The following is a 17249-nucleotide window of genomic DNA, read 5'->3' as shown; positions in this document are numbered from 1 at the left end:
TAGAGCATTACTTGCTGGAATGCCCAATTACCGAGAACCACAGAGAAATAATGAAAACAAATTTGAATCTCAGAACAGGTGTACGCGACCTTGATTTGAAAATGCTGTTAAGTCCAGGAGAAATTGACCCATGGAAAGATATAAGATCAGTTATAATAGACGAACTTAGCCAGTTTATTGATAAATCAAAAAGATTTGTTAAGCAGTTCTGGTCGATCTCACAACCGGACTCCACTAAAATGCTTGAATGTAAAAATAATATGTAAATTTTCAAAACACTACCTGAGAGACATTTACATTGTAAGACATTTAACCGAGACGGAGACGACAACGATGTGTTATTGCGGTTGGAAGGCTTCGAAGTCAAGATCAAGAATTCAGTTGGGACTAATACATGATGATCTTTAAGCAGATTGTGTCGCAAACTCAGCTAGCTACCATTTGTTTTCATCAGGGTCTCTCAAAATTATTTTTGAAAGATCATGAGGCTGTTTCATTAACCGTTCGAACGGCTACGCTCCTGTGCGGTCTGTCCGTTACGAACTATTTTACAGACGGGCGCATGAAAGTAATTTCAAATGATTAAAATATAGTTGCATCTCTGTCATGAAAATTTAAAAGATCTTTTACGATTTAAAATGTTCTCTGTCTGTAATGCTATCAAGGAAACATACGAAGGTTTACAATGTTTCAATAAATGTGTAGAACTCTTTTTTATCGCGGAAACTTCCGTGTAACGAAGTATATAAACCAAATTTCCTCTGTCTGTTAGTCCCTCTTCTCGACATCGCGCCGTCGAAATTACACGTGTTGTTGTTGTATTTCAAGCAACCACAACACAAAAATTGCGAAAAAAACATTATAAAAATTATAAAAACATTTAAAAATAACAAAAAAATCTGAAAAACTTGGTTAAAATACCAAAAAGTTAGAGTAACGGTAAGTTTTTAGTCGAGCAAGTTGCTGGAGAAAAACGAAAGAGGAACGTGAAATCGCCATATTGAACCAGATTTTGTTTGTAAAGAAGCCGTTTTAACAGTCAAAAATGCAGTCTGCCGGTGGACCACAGAGCTATCCTATGGCCTCACTATACGTGGGAGACCTTCACCCAGATGTTACTGAAGCTATGTTGTTTGAAAAATTCTCAACTGCCGGACCGGTCCTGTCCATCCGTGTGTGCCGAGACATGATAACCAGAAGATCACTAGGTTATGCCTATGTGAACTTTCAGCAGCCAGCAGATGGTAATTTATATACAACTTTTATAATTTTGATATCAAATTTATATGAAGTTAGTGTGTTGAGTGATGGTGAATTCAGACCATATAATAATTGGGACAACCACAATTTAGGATGAAATGGACCATGTTTCTGAAAGTTCTAGACCACTATTTATTTTGAAAAATACAGTATGTTATTTTGAGGTAATAAAATTACTAGTAGAGTTGTAGATGGACAGTATTCATCAAGGTGGGCCGAGTGGTTTAGGTCGCTGACTTCAAATCACTTGCCCCTCATCAGTGTGGGTTCAAGCCTCACTCAGGGTGTTGAATTCTTCATGTGAGGAAGCTGTCCAGCTGGCTTGCAGAAGGTTGATGGCTCTACACCATCAAAGCATGAAAGTGGCCATATGTCCAATATTTGTGTCGGTGCGACATTAAAACCAACAACGTTAATTTTTTTCAATATATTACTTCAGTCATTAAAAAAATATTTGGTAGAAAGTAATGGTAAAGACTTGCATGGTCCAGGTCTTTCTGTAATGTGGTCAGGGTTGTTGGAGACCAATGCTCGGGCTTTTGGTGTTAACAGCACTGAGTTTTTTTTACTAGTGTAAGACTAAATAAGTTTAAAATAATATTTAAAATAGAATCTAACATTAAGACCAACCTGAAGATGACAGAATATGATTCCTCTGGCTTTTTTTGTGGATGAATCTTGAATAAACAGATGCTCTATTTAATTAACATGTCAGTTTTAATATGCATTAAAATGAAAAGATGCATACACATCACCATGCACATGAAATGTTTTATTTTGTCAGCTAGAGTATTGAATTTGTGCCGGTGGTCTAGTTGTAACACGCTTGACTGTCAATCCAGAGGTCCGGGGTTCGAATCCAGGTCCAGACACTGGAAATTCTGAGATGCTCTTGAGTGTCTCCCACCTAACTTAGAGGCCTGTACTGGTGCTTCCCAGGAAAGATGGATTAGCGAATATTGGTGCTATACTGTATTCGCAAAGAGCTAGGCTAAGTTAGCCGTACAAGTCTGTATCTATAACGGATTTCTCTATATCTGTTCTGGGGGCTTTATCTCACTCTGTCCCTCTGGTCAGATCGCGCGTGTCTGTACTAGTAGAGGATGAATGTCGCGCCCTGTGTGGCTGCGTTTGCTATATGTAAAGTGCCTTTGAACGTCTTTATCATGAAAAGGGTGCTATATAGATTGGTATCAGGGATCGAATTTAACTTTTTTTTCCACTAGCAATTTTTTGCTAGTGCCATTTTTTTCCACTAGCAAAATGGTTAGTTCCACTAGCAATTATTTAGAGGTTGTTTGCTCACTAAATTTTATACCCTAAAGTGATATTTTTTGTTGTTTTATGTATAGCTCTGCTATTGTGTTTACTGATCGACTTGAAAGTAAACTATAAAAACCTTTAATGTTTTTGTTATTTATTCATACAAACTTATCCACTGTCTGACTATTACATGAAAATTTCTAACAATAAAGCCACAAGGTACCAGTGTAACGTTTTTACTTATATTGTCATCATTTTCTTTTGTTTCATACAAAAGTTTTATATTTAGCTCGGATTCCCATTTTTTTACAGTTTTGACAGATACCGTGGGGTCAGACCGGGACTTTGTGGTTTGAGCGGTACGAACCAAAGTACTCGTCGTCGAAACGGCCGATGTTGCTTTAGGTTCTTTGGGGTCACTCCCCTTGCTTTCACTGTCATTGTCAGCCTCCGCGGGCCTTTTTATCCCGAAGAAACTAGTGATTTTATTCATTTTCCATCCATGTTGCGAACCACGGGAGCAAATCGTAAACAAATATCGTATAGACGCTTACTTAAGTATCCGATAATTACATTTGTATAAAACGACAAGCGTCTACAATCAGTCACGTGGTTATCGGTAAAATTACCCTAAAGTAGTTTTAAAAAGCACGAAGGACAGTTTGATCGAATGCGTTGATTTTCGGACGCGGTCGCAAAAATATTCGAGTGCCATTATTTCCTACTCGCATTTTTAGATTCTAACTCGAATTTCGCGAGTTAGCGACCGTTAAATTCGATCCCTGGGTATAGTAATAATAATTATAATTTGAAAGGGTCTATGATACAGATGTATGACATCTGTTAAAATCTCAAACTCAGTAGATCTGCAGATTCAAATGAAATGTTAAACTGAAATGCGAGTTTCATATAGCTTAAATCTCTTAAAGTTAAAAAGTCAATTCAGTATTTCTGAAAATCACAAATCACTAGTTATACATGCAATCAGTAAACCATTTCACCTGTGGTTGTTTGAGTTTTGTCACTTTTGGTTAAAGATGCATTTGTACATACTATCCAATATGGAAAAAGTTTAGCGCACTGTCACATCAGATGGCTGTTGCTGACGATGTCTTTTCCATAGATTGTTTGTTTTAGAAGACTTGTGGTGATACATTAGGTTGCATTCATAGTAAGTGATTAACTTTAATGGCACATAATGAACTTAGTTTGTTCATGTTACACCTTCACATTTCAGCTGAAAGAGCTTAAAGATGCATTAGGTTGCATTCATAGCAAGTGATTAACTTTAATGGCATATAATGAACTTAGTTTGTACATGTTACGCCTTCATTTCAGCTGAAAGAGCTTTAGACACGATGAACTTTGATACCATCAAGGGAAGGCCAATCAGAATTATGTGGTCTCAGCGTGATCCTTCACTCCGAAAGTCTGGTGTCGGCAACGTCTTCATTAAGAACCTGGACAAGAGCATCGATAACAAAGCCTTGTACGACACCTTCTCGGCATTTGGAAACATTCTGTCATGTAAAGTGAGTGTCCTGTTTTGTTGCTATACATTTTAGTTACTGTATGATAGGATGTTTGAAAAAGTAACAATTCTGAATTTCATAATTTCATTATCAAAAGCTGTTGAGGTTTCATAAGAAATGCTTTTAACACTTTCATCGCCTGGCATAACTGTGGTGTTTAGCTTTTAGCCGTTATACATTTGCACAAATTTGATCTGTAGAGTGTTACACTCTTGAAACATCTGATAGTGAAGTTACCAATAACTGAAGCAGTACATGGATTTCGTGTAACTTTTTCATTTGTTTTTGCACAGATTGTATCCGACGAGCATGGTTCCCGTGGTTACGGTTTTGTCCACTTTGAGACGGAAGAGGCTGCAAGAAATGCCATTGAAAAGGTTAATGGCATGTTGTTAAACGGAAAGAAAGTGTAAGTTGCAGCATTCTACTAGGGGCATTTTTTTCTACAGGCTCCCAATCTAAAGAATTGTTATTAAAGCAAAATATTTTTGTTAAAAGTTGTATATTATTTGTTTTGAAAAAATATATAATTTTTTTTTAGCTCACCGGAGCACAAAGTGCTCAAGGTGAGCTATTGTGACTGGTCATTGTCCGGTGTGCGTCGTCCGTCAACATTTGCCTTGTGAACACTCTAGAGGCTCAGGCCACAGTTGTGACCCAATCTTTATGAAACTTAGTCCGAATGTTAGTCTTGATGACCTCTAGGTCAAGTTTGAAACTGGGTCATGTGGGGTCAAAAACTAGGTCACTATGCCAGATCAAAGGAAAATCTTGTCAACACTCTAAGAGACCACAATTTAAGTTTGAAACTCCTGAAAATTGATCAGAATGTTTGTCTTGATAATCTATAGGTCATGTTTGAATCTGGGTCATTTAGGGTCAAAAACTAGGTCACCCGGTCAAATCAAAGGAAAAGCTTATGAACACTCTAGAGGCCACAGTTGTGACCTAATCGCTATGAAACTTGGCCAGAATGTTTATCTTGTTGATTTCTAAGTCATATTCGAAACTGGGTCATATGGGGTCAAAAACTCGGTCAGTAGGCCAAATCAAAGGAAAAGGTTGTGAACACTCAAGTGGCCACAATTGTGACTCACTCTTTATGAAATTTGGTCAGAATGTTTGTCTTTATTATCTGTAGGTCAAGTTTGAATCTGGGTCATGAGGGTCAAAAAGTAGGTCAGTAGCCCAGATCAAAGGAAAAGCTTGTGAACACTCTAGATGCCACAGTTGTGACTCGATCTTTATGAAACTTGGCCAGAATGTTTGTCTTGATGATCTGTAGGTCCAGTTGTACTCTAGTGATTTGGGGTCAAAAACTAGGTCACATGGTCGAATCAATGGAAAAGTTTGTGAACACTCTTAAAGGCAACAGTTGTGACTCATTCTATATGAAACTTGGTCAGAATGTTTGTCTTGATGATCTTTAGCTTAATTTCGAAACTGGGTCATTTGGGGTCAAAAACTAGGTCAGTAGGCCAGATAAACTCTGGTGATCGATATAGGGCCATCATGGCCTGCTTGTTTAGTTATGTTATTTTAAAACATAATTTTGTTGTAAGCAATGTTTTAAGTGGGTTAACACACCTGAAGTACTTTGAAATTACTATCTATTCTTGCACAGTGATGTATAAGCAGTTGCCAGCAGTGCACCAGTTTAGATCAGTGCTGTCTAGTATAAAAAAAGTATTTGGGTGTGAGGTAGACTAGTCCAGTTACTTTTACAGATTTGTCGGTCGTTTCATGAATCGCCGTGAACGTTTGGAACAGATGGGTGACAAGATGAAAAAATTCAACAACGTGTACATAAAGAACTTCAGTGAAGAAATTGATGATGAAAAATTGAAAGCCTGGTTTGAACAGTTTGGAAAAATCATAAGCGCCAAGGTTTGTTCTTGCATGTTGATATTTTTTCTTGTTCTTTAGGATCATGGGAATCGGTTTAAAATGTTTGCGACTTTTGCTTTAAGTGGTTCTCAGTGGTTGAAAATGACTAAAACTGTAAACAGGAGGAGATGTAAATTCTGTGTGTATTTTACCCAAAACTCCTTGAAAAATGTTCATGGAAAGAATAAATGAAGAAACAAAAAAATGAAGATATTTTTTAAAGAAAATCTGGCATTTTGCCACAAGTCGATCTTTGTGGGCACCTTAAGCAGTCTACAGTGTTCGACTGCATTTTATTGCAATATTGTTACTACTATGAATATGTTGATTCAAGGAAAGTAGTCGTCGTAAATTTAAAAGCACTTGAATTTTCTTTGAAGAAGAATCAGTATCTTGAGAATAATATAAAAACATTGTAGAAAGATGAGCTTTATAAAAACTGTTGTTCCCAACATTAATTTATAAAAATTTCATTGCAGAAATAACTTGCTCTCTGATTACAGGTGATGACTGGTTATGATGGTAAAGGTCGTGGATTTGGTTTTGTGAGCTATGAAGAACCAGAGGCTGCTGAGAAGGTAAAACAAATAGAAGATAGACATCAAAAACATTCGTTTGAAAGCATGTTGCAAGTAGAAAACATACCAGCTCGGCATACATTTTTAGTACTTGACTAGCTTGAAAATAGTTTTTCCTCTATTTCCTTAATGTTGGATTTTGGTAAAATTACTATTCACTCACCTGCACAAACTGGTGAATAGAGTGAATTATAACAGTTGTTTTTGCAACTTTGCGATTTTAACTATGATACTTTGTTTGCCCACAGTATCTATACATATCTTTTAACTTTGTGTTTGCGATAAATGTAGGCTGTTACCGAGATGAATGGAACAGAGTCCGACAACAGGACCTTGTATGTAGGTCGTGCTCAGAAACGTGCCGAGAGACAGGCAGAACTGAAGGACAAATTTGACCGCCTGAAACAGGAGAGAATGAACCGTTACCAAGGTGTAAACCTATATGTGAAGAACCTCGATGACAGCATTGACGATGAAAGACTTCGTAAAGAATTCTCACAGTTTGGAACTATCACCAGCGCTAAGGTTTGTGTCTTTTACCCTACCCAAGATAGTTTTAACATTTGTAATACCTAATAAGTGAAGGTGCAACACATGATTTAAGGATTTACAAAGCCATTTTATGTATGTAATGATTGTTTGGTACTGATTCATGTTTTATATGTACAGGTCTACACCAGGTGAATATGTTGTAGTATGTTTTCTAAAAACTATGTCGAAAAGTTATTTTGGTTATTATAAAACAAAATAAATAAATAAAAAATAAAGCCAGAGTAAGGTTGAATTCCTCCCATTTTCATTTTGATACAGTGAAATAAAGATTGCTCACAATTGCATAGGAATGAACAAAATATTCATGTTGCTATTCAGACATAAAACATTTAAGGAAAATGCTATTTCACACGAGCCATTTGCTGCAGTCTCGCGAAAGTGGCTCACACTTTTTCATGTGGCTCAAAAAAGTCGAGCTGCTTTTTATGAAAAATGATTTGCACCAGAGTAAACCATGATAGTGTTCATTAAGCTAAAGTGGGAGTTGAATTTTCTGTATGTGTGTTATTGTTTTATTGCCTGTTCTGAAGTTTGTGTGCTTTACTATAATAGTAAGGTATCGGGAAGATGATAAAGTGATGAATGAAACAGTTACAAGTGATCAGTCTTGGCTCCTATGTATGAGATTGTTTGGCTTGCTACTTTCAGGTGATGGTAGAGGGTGGAAGATCAAAGGGATTTGGATTTGTCTGCTTTAGTTCTCCAGAAGAAGCTACGAAGGCCGTGACGGAGATGAATGGTCGTATCATTGTAGCCAAGCCTCTGTATGTAGCTCTGGCTCAGAGAAAGGAAGACAGGAAAGCTCATCTTGCGTCACAGTATATGCAACGTCTTGCAAGCATGAGAATACAGGTAACTTTTTTTGTCTTGTTACTGTTAGTGGTTTTAGAAGTTTCTTGGTCAAGTCTTACTAAAGATATGCCTCAGCAAGTCAACATCTGTTTTGTCTTAAAAGAGTGGATGTAGCTTGTGAGAGCTCAATAAACAACAGCAGTTGAAATTCTATTCATGATGCATGCATTGAATAAACTGTAGATCTTTGAGTGGTTTGTTCTAACAGAAAGCTTTGGCTTATTCTGTAAATTGTTTTTCAACACCATTGCAAAAAGCCACTTTTCAGCAAACAGTATAAACTGCTTTTCAGAAGACAGTCTAATTTTTTTTAACCCTTGACAAAATTTAAGTCTTAGTAACCCAGGAGTAAGGATTTGATGTACGGTAATTAATGAACTTCCTGTCCTTTGCTTGAAGTGTATTTTCAGTTCACAGCGGAGGAGAAACTTGAGAAATCTATATCCCAAAAACCCTGGAGTCTTGACAGGATGTTGGTCTCCTCCCAGTTTGGGTACACAAATATACAGAACATCGCACATACCAAAAGTCTGAAGTCACAGGCTTTTTATGGTGTGATTCTGTGACAGATTTTCTTCCAATAGACTTGGACATATTTCAGATCATTTGAATTATGGCATATCTGAATTTGGAAGAAAGTTTTATATATTTTATGCTCTGTAATTGAAAATTTAGGTAGAGTAAATTAGAAATATGGACTGGTGATTTATGCTAGAAGTCTTGTAATATTATATATTGTTAGCTCATCTGATTTTTTGAAAAAAAATGATGAGTTATTGTCATCACTTGAGCGGTTGTCGGCGTTGGCGTTGCCTGGTTAAGTTTTATGTTTAGGTCAGCCTTTCTCCTAAACTATCAAAGCTGTTGCTTTGAAACTTGGAATACTTGTTCACCATCATAAGCTGACCCTGTATAGCAAGAAACATAACTCCATCTTGCTTTTTGCAAGATTGATGGCCCCTTTTGTACTTAGAAAATATCAGATTTCTTGGTTAAGTTTTATGTTTAGATCAACTTTTCTCCTAAACTATTAAAGCTATTGCTTTGAAACTTGGAATACTTGTTCACCATCATAAGCAGACCCTGTACATCAAGAAACATAACTCCATCTTGCTTTTTGCAAGAATTATTGCCCCTTTTGGACTTAGAAAATCAGTTTTCTTGGTTAAGTTTTATGTTTAGGTCAGCTTTTATCCTAAACTATCAATGCTATTCCTTTAAAACTTGCAACACTTGTTCACCATCATAAGCTGACCCTGTACAGCAAGAAACATAACTCCATCCTGCTTTTTGCAAGATTTATGGCCCCTTTTGGACTTAGAAAATATCAGATTTCTTGGTTAAGTTTTATGTTTAGGTCAACTTTTTCTCTTAAACTATCAAAGCTATTGCTTTAAAACTTGCAACTCTTGTTCACCATCATAAGCTGACCCTGTACAGCAAGCAACATAACTCCATCCTGCTTTTTGCAATAATTATTGCCCCTTTTGGACTTAGAAAAATCATTTTCTTGGTTGAATATTATGTTTAAGTCAACTTTTCTCATAAACTATCAAAGCTATTGCTTTAAAACTTGCAACAGTTTTTCACCATCATAAGTGGACACTGTACATCAAGAAATATAACTCTATCCTGCTTTTTGCAAGAGTGATGGCCCTTTTTAGACTTAGAAAATCATGGGTAGGACAATATTTCTATTATACAAAAAAAATCAGATGAGCGTCAGCACCCGCAAGGCGGTGCTCTTGTTTAACAAGAAGTTAGGTAAAAGCACAGATTTTCGCTGGGTCAGAATTTCACAATTTGGAAATTGAGTATGTTTGCGAGGTTTAATATTCGCGAAATTGTAAAAATGGTATCGTATTTGAATTGATTAATTTATACTAATGGTGAATATTTATGCGAGGATTAATTTTCGCAAGAAATCCTCGAGAAAATTTTGCTTTTACAGTATGATTTTATTATTTTAGCAAGGAAATTGGTCATAATGTAATTCAGGTGTTTCACTTGAAGATTTGGAATCTCTGTTGATGAAAATTCGAAATTTTTCATGTTTTTAGCTCACCTGTCACAAAGTGACAAGGTGAGCTTTTGTGATCACGCGGTGTCCGTCGTCCGTCCGTGCGTACGTGCGTCCGTAAACTTTTGCTTGTGACCACTCTAGAGGTCACATTTTTCATGGGATCTTTATGAAAGTTGGTCAGAATGTTCATCTTGATGATATCTAGGTCAAGTTCGAAACTGGGTCACGTGCCGTCAAAAACTAGGTCAGTAGGTTTAAAAATAGAAAAACCTTGTGACCTCTCTAGAGGCCATATATTTCACAAGATCTTCATGAAAATTGGTCAGAATGTTCACCTTGATGATATCTAGGTCAAGTTCAAAACTGGGTCACGTGGGGTCAAAAACTAGGTCAGTAGGTCTAAAAATAGAAAAACCTTGTGACCTCTCTAGAGGCCATATTTTTCATGAGATCTTCATGAATATTGGTCAGAATGTTCACCTTGATGATATCTAGGTCAAGTTCGAAACTGGGTCACGTGGGGTCAAAAACTAGGTCAGTAGATCTAAAAATAGAAAAACCTTGTGACCTCTCTAGTGGCCATATTTCTCAATGGATCTTCATGAAAATCGGTCAGAATGTTTACCTTGATGATATCTAGGTCAAGTTCGAAATTGGGTCATGTGCGGTCAAAAACTAGGTCAGTAGGTGACGTCTAAAAATAGGAAAACCTTGTGACCTCTCTAGAGGCGATATTTTTCAATGGATCTTCATGAAAATTGGTCAGAATGTTAACCTTGAAGATATCTAGGTCAAGTTCGAAACTGGGTCACGTGGGGTTAAAAACTAGGTCAGTAGATCTAAAAATAGAAAAACCTTGTGACCTCTCTAGAGGCCATATTTTTCATGAGATCTTCATGAATATTGGTCAGAATGTTCATCTTGATGATATCTAAGTCAGATTCGAAACTGGGTCACGTGGGGTCAAAAACTAAGTCAGTAGGTCTAAAAATAGAAAAACCTTGTGACGTCTCTAGAGGCCATATTTCTCAATGGATCTTCATGAAAATTGGTGAGAATGTTCAGCTTGATGATATCTAGGTCAGGTTCGTAACTGGGTCATGTGCAGTCAAAAACTAGGTCAGTAGGTTGAAAAATAGAAAAACCTTGTGACCTCTCTAGAGGCCATATTTTTCACGAGATCTTCATGAAAATTGGTGAGAATGTTCACCTTGATGATATCTAGGTCAAGTTTAAAAGTGGGTCACGTGCCTTCAAAAACTAGGTCATTAGGTCAAATAATAGAAAAACCTTGTGACCTCTCTAGAGGCCATATTTTTCAATGGATCTTCATGAAAATTGGTCAGAATTTTTTATCTTGATGATATCTAGGTCACATGTGCTCAAAAACTAGGTCACTATGTCAAATAATAGAAATAACGATGTCATACTCAGTTGAACACTGGGTCATGTGGAGATAGGTGAGCGATTCAGGACCATCATGGTCCTCTTGTTTTAAAAATAAAATAAAGATATGTTTTGGTATAAAGTGAACATGCATTGCAAAATTGCATAGCTTAGCTTAGGCAGAACATAAAGACATGACAGATGTATAGTTTGACCACCTGGTGAGGCAAACATGCTGTGTAAATGTTGATAAAAGCGAAAGCAATAAAGGATATTGAAATCACTCTTCCACGCATGGGCAAAGCTAAGCAGTAAAACACTGACTACTCGAGGTTGCAAGGAGATGAGGAAAGTGCTGACTTCTCCAGATTTTCAAACACTGGTGAAACCTGAAATTACATGAGATAAAAAGAAAACTTTTGAAGTTCTACAAATTGTCAAGAGCCTGAATGCTCTAGTGGGATGCTACAATGTTTTACTGTTTGCAATTGTGAAGAACTACATTCAGACTGGTTTGGTTAACTTCTCGAATTGGCATAACTGAATAAATAAATCACACAAGGCCAGTATCAAACAGTTTCATAAAAACAAATTTCGATGCATGATGTATTTTACAGTCTCAGCAGATGGGTCAAGTGTTCCAGCCAGGCGGAGGTGCTGGGTACTTCGTACCAACGATGAACCCTGGTGCTGCCAGAGCCAATTACTTTGCTCCTACCCAGATCCCGCAGATGAGAGCCGGACCTCGATGGCAGACTGTAAGACCTACAGGACAACCAGGCGGAAGTAAGTGTACTTTTTTATGATTGATTACATAACATAAAGAAACTAAAGAAGGCTTTGATTTTTAGCTCGACTATTCATAGAATAGTAGAGCTATTGGACTCGCCCATGCGTCGGCGTCCGCGTCCCGATTTGGTTAAGTTTTTGTATGTAAGCTGGTATCTCAGCAACCACTTGTGGGAATGGATTGAAACTTCACACACTTATTCACTGTGATAAACTGTCTTACATTGCACAGGTTCCATAACTCTGTTTTGCTTTTTTACAAAATTATGCCCCTTTTTTGACTTAGAAATTTTTGGTTAAGGTTTTGTATGTAAGCTGGTATCTCAGTAACCACTTGTGGGAATGGATTGAAACTTCACACACTTATTTTCTGTGATAAACTGACTTACATTGCACAGGTTCCATAATTTTATTTTGCTTTTTTACAAAATTATGCCCCTTTTTCGACTTACAATTTTTTGGTTAAGGTTTTGTATGTAAGCTGGTATCTCAGTACTCACTAATGGGAATGGATTGAAACTTCACACACTTGTTCACTGTCATGATCTGACATGCACAAAGCAGGTCCCATAACTTTATTTTGCTTTTTTACAAAATTATGCCCCTTTTTCAACATAGAAATTTTTGGTTAAGTTTTTGTATGTAAGCTGGTATCTCAGTATCCACTAATGGGAAAGGATTGAAACTTCACACACTAGTTCACTGTCATGATATGACATGCAGTGCAAAGGATCAATAACTCAACTTTGCTTTTTACAAAATTATGCCTCTTTTTCAACTTAGGAGTTTTTGGGTTAAATTCTTATATGTAAGCTGGTATCTCAGTACCCACTAATGGGAATGGATTGAAACTTCATACACTTGTCCACTGTCATGAGCTGATAAGCACTTTGCAGGTTCCATAACCCTATTTTACTTTTTTACTAAATTATGCCCCTTTTTCGACTTTCTTATTCATTCAAGCGACAAGGCTGTTAAATAGTCGAGCGTTGCTGTCCTCCGACAGCTCTTGTTCATTAATGGTCCCAGTTACAGGCTTTTGACTGCCAGAATTTCTCTATATAACATTGTTGAAAAAGGGTATGTCAAGCTTTGGAAAGTTGATTTTTCCGAGTTTTTGCTGTGAGTTTCAGGCCAGAAGTATGAATATTAAAAAAAAATTAGTATAGTTATCTCTGAATTGTGTAAACCTGTTGAAAACTTGAGAAAGGAATTAATTCACAAATTGCAACAATTGCAGCAAGCTTCCAGTCTATGCCAGGTGGACCAGTGAGACCAGGTCCAAGACCTTCAGCATCAGCCAACACTGGCGGAGGCCCAGGTGCTCAGCAGCAAATGAGGCCATCCACCATGAATGCCAGACCAATCACTGGCCAGTCTACAGCCCAGGCTCGACCAGGGATGAGCATGCCTCAGAGCTCGATGCAAGGAAGACCCCAGCAGCCACAGGCCCCAACCATGCCCCAGGGTGCTAGACCAGGGTACAGTCAGTTCCAGAACAACCGGCCACAGGTAAAATGAACTTCCTTTAATGGCAGTTGATCGTCTTTTAAAAACAGTAAGGTTTTGAACAAGGCTAGTTAACTAGCTATTTACATTGAAGAAATTACGACAAAACTTATTCAAATGATTAGCAGATGGTCTTGATTATCAATGGATTGAAATTTTTCTAGGAATTGAAGCTAAACTTGCAGTTGGTTTTAGAAATTCAGTGGCGTAGTAACAATTTTGTCAGCTCCCTTGCACTATGAAATGAGAAATCATATGTATTTTATTTTTGCAATTTGCAGCAGCAGAGCCAGGCTATTGTTGTACCAGGCCAGGATGCTCTAACTGCCTCCATGTTGGCAGCTGCTCCTCCCCAGGAACAGAAGCAGATGTTGGGAGAACGTCTGTTCCCACTCATCCAGCGTATGTACCCAGACCTTGCGGGTAAAATTACAGGCATGTTGTTGGAAATTGACAACTCCGAGTTGCTGCACATGTTGGAATCAACTGAGTCTCTAAAAGCCAAGGTGAGATTTTGCTTACAAAAATTATATACAAAGTTATATACAGTGAAATAGAGGTAGGCTTGGATAAAATCCTACTAGTGTCCCAAACCAAGCTTGAATTTTGAAATGAATTACAACATCTTGATAACGCTTGCAGAAGTGCAAAAGACATCTGCAGCCTTTCTAGCTCACTTGAGCACACAGTGCTCAATTCAAGGTACTGAGAATGCCCTGCATGAAAATCTCCAGTGTGTTAAAAGAGTTATATATATTGTTAATTGTTGGTTTGTATTTGGAGAGATTGAGATTTTGTTCTTGTATGGGTATACATGAAAGTGGGTTTCAATAAGCATCTGCAGTATTGAAATGCATGATAATCCTGTTTTAATCAATTTTAGGGTACATTTATTATAAACATGTGAACAGTAGCAAAAGTTAATTTTGTCTTTTTGCAAATTTACAGGTTACTGTCAGGTAGCTAGTCATTCATGTAATTGATTGCAACAGTTTTTAGCTCATCTGATTTTTTGAAAAAAAATGATGAGTTATTGTCATCACTTGAGCGGTTGTCAGCGTCTGCGTCGGCGTTGCCTGGTTAAGTTTTATGTTTAGGTCAACTTTTCTCCTAAACTATCAAAGCTATTGCTTTGAAACTTGGAATACTTGTTCACCATCATAAGCAGACCCTGTACATCAAGAAACATAACTCCATCTTGCTTTTTGCAAGAATTATTGCCCCTTTTGGACTTAGAAAATCAGTTTTCTTGGTTAAGTTTTATGTTTAGGTCAGCTTTTATCCTAAACTATCAAAGCTATTGCTTTAAAACTTGCAACACTTGTCCACCATCATAAGCTGACCCTGTACAGCAAGAAACATAACTCCATCCTGCTTTTTGCAAGATTTATGGCCCCTTTTGGACTTAGAAAATATCAGATTTCTTGGTTAAGTTTTATGTTTAGGTCAACTTTTTCTCTTAAACTATCAAAGCTATTGCTTTGAAACTTGCAACACTTGTTCACCATCATAAGCTGACCCTGTACAGCAAGCAACATAACTCCATCCTCCTTTTTGCAATAATTATTGCCCCTTTTGGACTTAGAAAATCATTTTCTTGGTTGAGTATTATGTTTAAGGCAACTTTTCTCATAAACTATCAAAGCTATTGCTTTAAAACTTGCAACAGTTTTTCACAATCATAAGTGGACACTGTACATCAAGAAACATAACTCTATCCTGCTTTTTGCAAGAATGATGGCCCTTTTTAGACTTAGAAAATCATGGGTAGAACAATATTTCTATTATACAAAAAAAATCAGATGAGCGTCAGCACCCGCAAGGCGGTGCTCTTGTTTGAAGACACTTCGACGTAATATTAAAATAACCGCCTTTATTATATCTCCCACCACACAGTGGTTTGGGAGACATATTGATTTACTCCAGTCTGTATGTCTGTCACAGAGCTTGTCCGCACTTAAGTCGAACATTTCTCATCCGATTTTCACCAAACTTAAACAAAATGTGTTTGACCATAAGACCTCGGCCAAGTTCGATAACTACCCAAATCGGTCCAGGCATATTGGAGTTATGGCCCTTGAATTACCCAAAAATCGGCCTTTTTACTCTTGTCCACACTCTTTAAGTCGAACATTTCTCATCTGATCTTCACTAAACTTGAACAAAATGTGTTTGACCATGAGACCTCGGCTAAGTTCGATAACTTGCTAAAACGGTCCAGGCATTTTGGAGTTATATGGCCCTTGAATTACCCAAAAATCGGCCTTTTTACTCTTGTCCGCACTATGTCGAACATTTCTCATCCGATCTTCACCAATCTTGAACAAAATATGTTTGACCATAAGACCTCAGCCAAGTTTGATAACTAGCCAAATCCGCCCAGGCACTTTTGAATTATGGCCCTTGAATTACTGATTGGATCCACTCGTCCAGATCATCTAATTGGATCCACTCGTCTAAACCATCTAGAGACATGCGCTTTTCCCAAAAGCTTTTCTAGTTAGTTTTGTCAGTACATGAGTAATCAAGACACTTTTACTTTGTTGCCAGGTTGAGGAAGCCGTTGCTGTACTTCAGGCCCATCAAGCCAAGGAGGCCGCTGCTAACCAGGCTGCCACCAATGCCATGAAGAAAGAATAGTGCATTCAGAGAAATAAGAACTTTATGAAAGAAAACCCGTTAGAAGAAAATAGCTTGACGCGTTAATTTTGCATTTTTTAACAAATCTTGGTAGGAGTTTTATTGAAAGCACAGAATGTTTTTAGTTGGAAGTGTTGATATGTCAGAAAATGCAGAAGTAACTCAACTTTACCATTGCTATTTGTTTTTTTGCATATTAGAAAAACGTGTGAATATTTTTGAACAGTCATTGCATTTGTTAAAATGATAAACACTATCAAAAAAATTAAATTGAGGTGAATGTTCAAAAATAAGCAACCAAAAAAATCCAAGCATTGTAACAGAATTGAATGGCAAACCATTAACTCTCTCTCTTTTATTAACTCATAATTGTTAGAAAAAATAACAAAAAAATAGAAAAACTACTTTTATAATTATCTTTTTCTGCTATATATGAAAATATATATAAATGAAACTGTATTATATGTTACGGTAGAAGTGTGTAGGTTTCATTTTAAAATGTTGATGTTGTGTATTGTGTTATAAGTAAGGACCTTTGACAAGAAACTTGAGAAGAGGGAAAGTAATGGCTATTACTTCTTATTAAACATTTAGAGAGAGACTTAATGGATATAACTCTTCAATTACTGTATTTGATTTTTTGGAATTTTTTTTTTCATGAAATTAAAAAAGTTGAGATAGTTATTTACATAATGTGTTATTTTTTTCTGTTCCCAAAAACATTGTTTTTTAGCCCCTGGGGTGGGAGTGGAATTCACTGGTATGGGAGTGAAACTGATTCCATTGTCAGTATGTACGTCATCAGTTCATCTTCTGAACAATACAAAACTTAGCAAATACTCATGCTGTGAAAAATTCAGGGACGGTATGTGCAAGTGTATTCCAGTACTGTCTGCCCAATGAGTGGTACGGACTTTGTTTCAGGTCAATATATAGTTCAACCGGAGCTTTGATCTCGATGAAACTGCATATCTGATT

At 37.0% G+C, this 17249-nt stretch overlaps 1 protein-coding gene across 1 annotated transcript; it reads left to right on the top strand.

Moving 5' to 3' along the window:
* The first annotated feature begins 768 nt into the window (after window positions 1–768).
* LOC123540040 (polyadenylate-binding protein 4-like) lies at window positions 769–16964 on the top strand. The gene is made up of 11 exons (XM_053526458.1): window positions 769–1244; window positions 3862–4055; window positions 4349–4464; window positions 5783–5942; window positions 6446–6520; window positions 6812–7045; window positions 7721–7924; window positions 11951–12119; window positions 13363–13634; window positions 13913–14137; window positions 16182–16964. Exons 1-11 carry the CDS (start codon window positions 1046–1048, stop codon window positions 16269–16271), a joined length of 1938 nt encoding a protein of 645 aa, XP_053382433.1. The 5' UTR covers window positions 769–1045; the 3' UTR covers window positions 16272–16964.
* Window positions 16965–17249: the final 285 nt, after the last annotated feature.

Source organism: Mercenaria mercenaria, chromosome 16, assembly GCF_021730395.1.
Source record: "Mercenaria mercenaria strain notata chromosome 16, MADL_Memer_1, whole genome shotgun sequence".
In the NCBI taxonomy this organism is placed as follows: domain Eukaryota; kingdom Metazoa; phylum Mollusca; class Bivalvia; order Venerida; family Veneridae; genus Mercenaria; species Mercenaria mercenaria.
Note: the sequence above shows the minus strand (reverse complement) of the source record. Positions and strands in the feature narration are given on the sequence as shown.

What these genes read in the sequence shown, in the direction of transcription:
- LOC123540040 (XM_053526458.1), top strand. Translation starts at nt 1,046, where the DNA reads ATGCAGTCTGCCGGTGGACCACAGAGCTATCCTATGGCCTCACTATAC. An exon ending in TACAGGACAACCAGGCGGAA is followed by an intron (nt 12,120 to 13,362) that starts GTAAGTGTACTT and finishes CAACAATTGCAG; the next exon opens with CAAGCTTCCAGTCTATGCCA. An exon ending in CTGAGTCTCTAAAAGCCAAG is followed by an intron (nt 14,138 to 16,181) that starts GTGAGATTTTGC and finishes CTTTGTTGCCAG; the next exon opens with GTTGAGGAAGCCGTTGCTGT.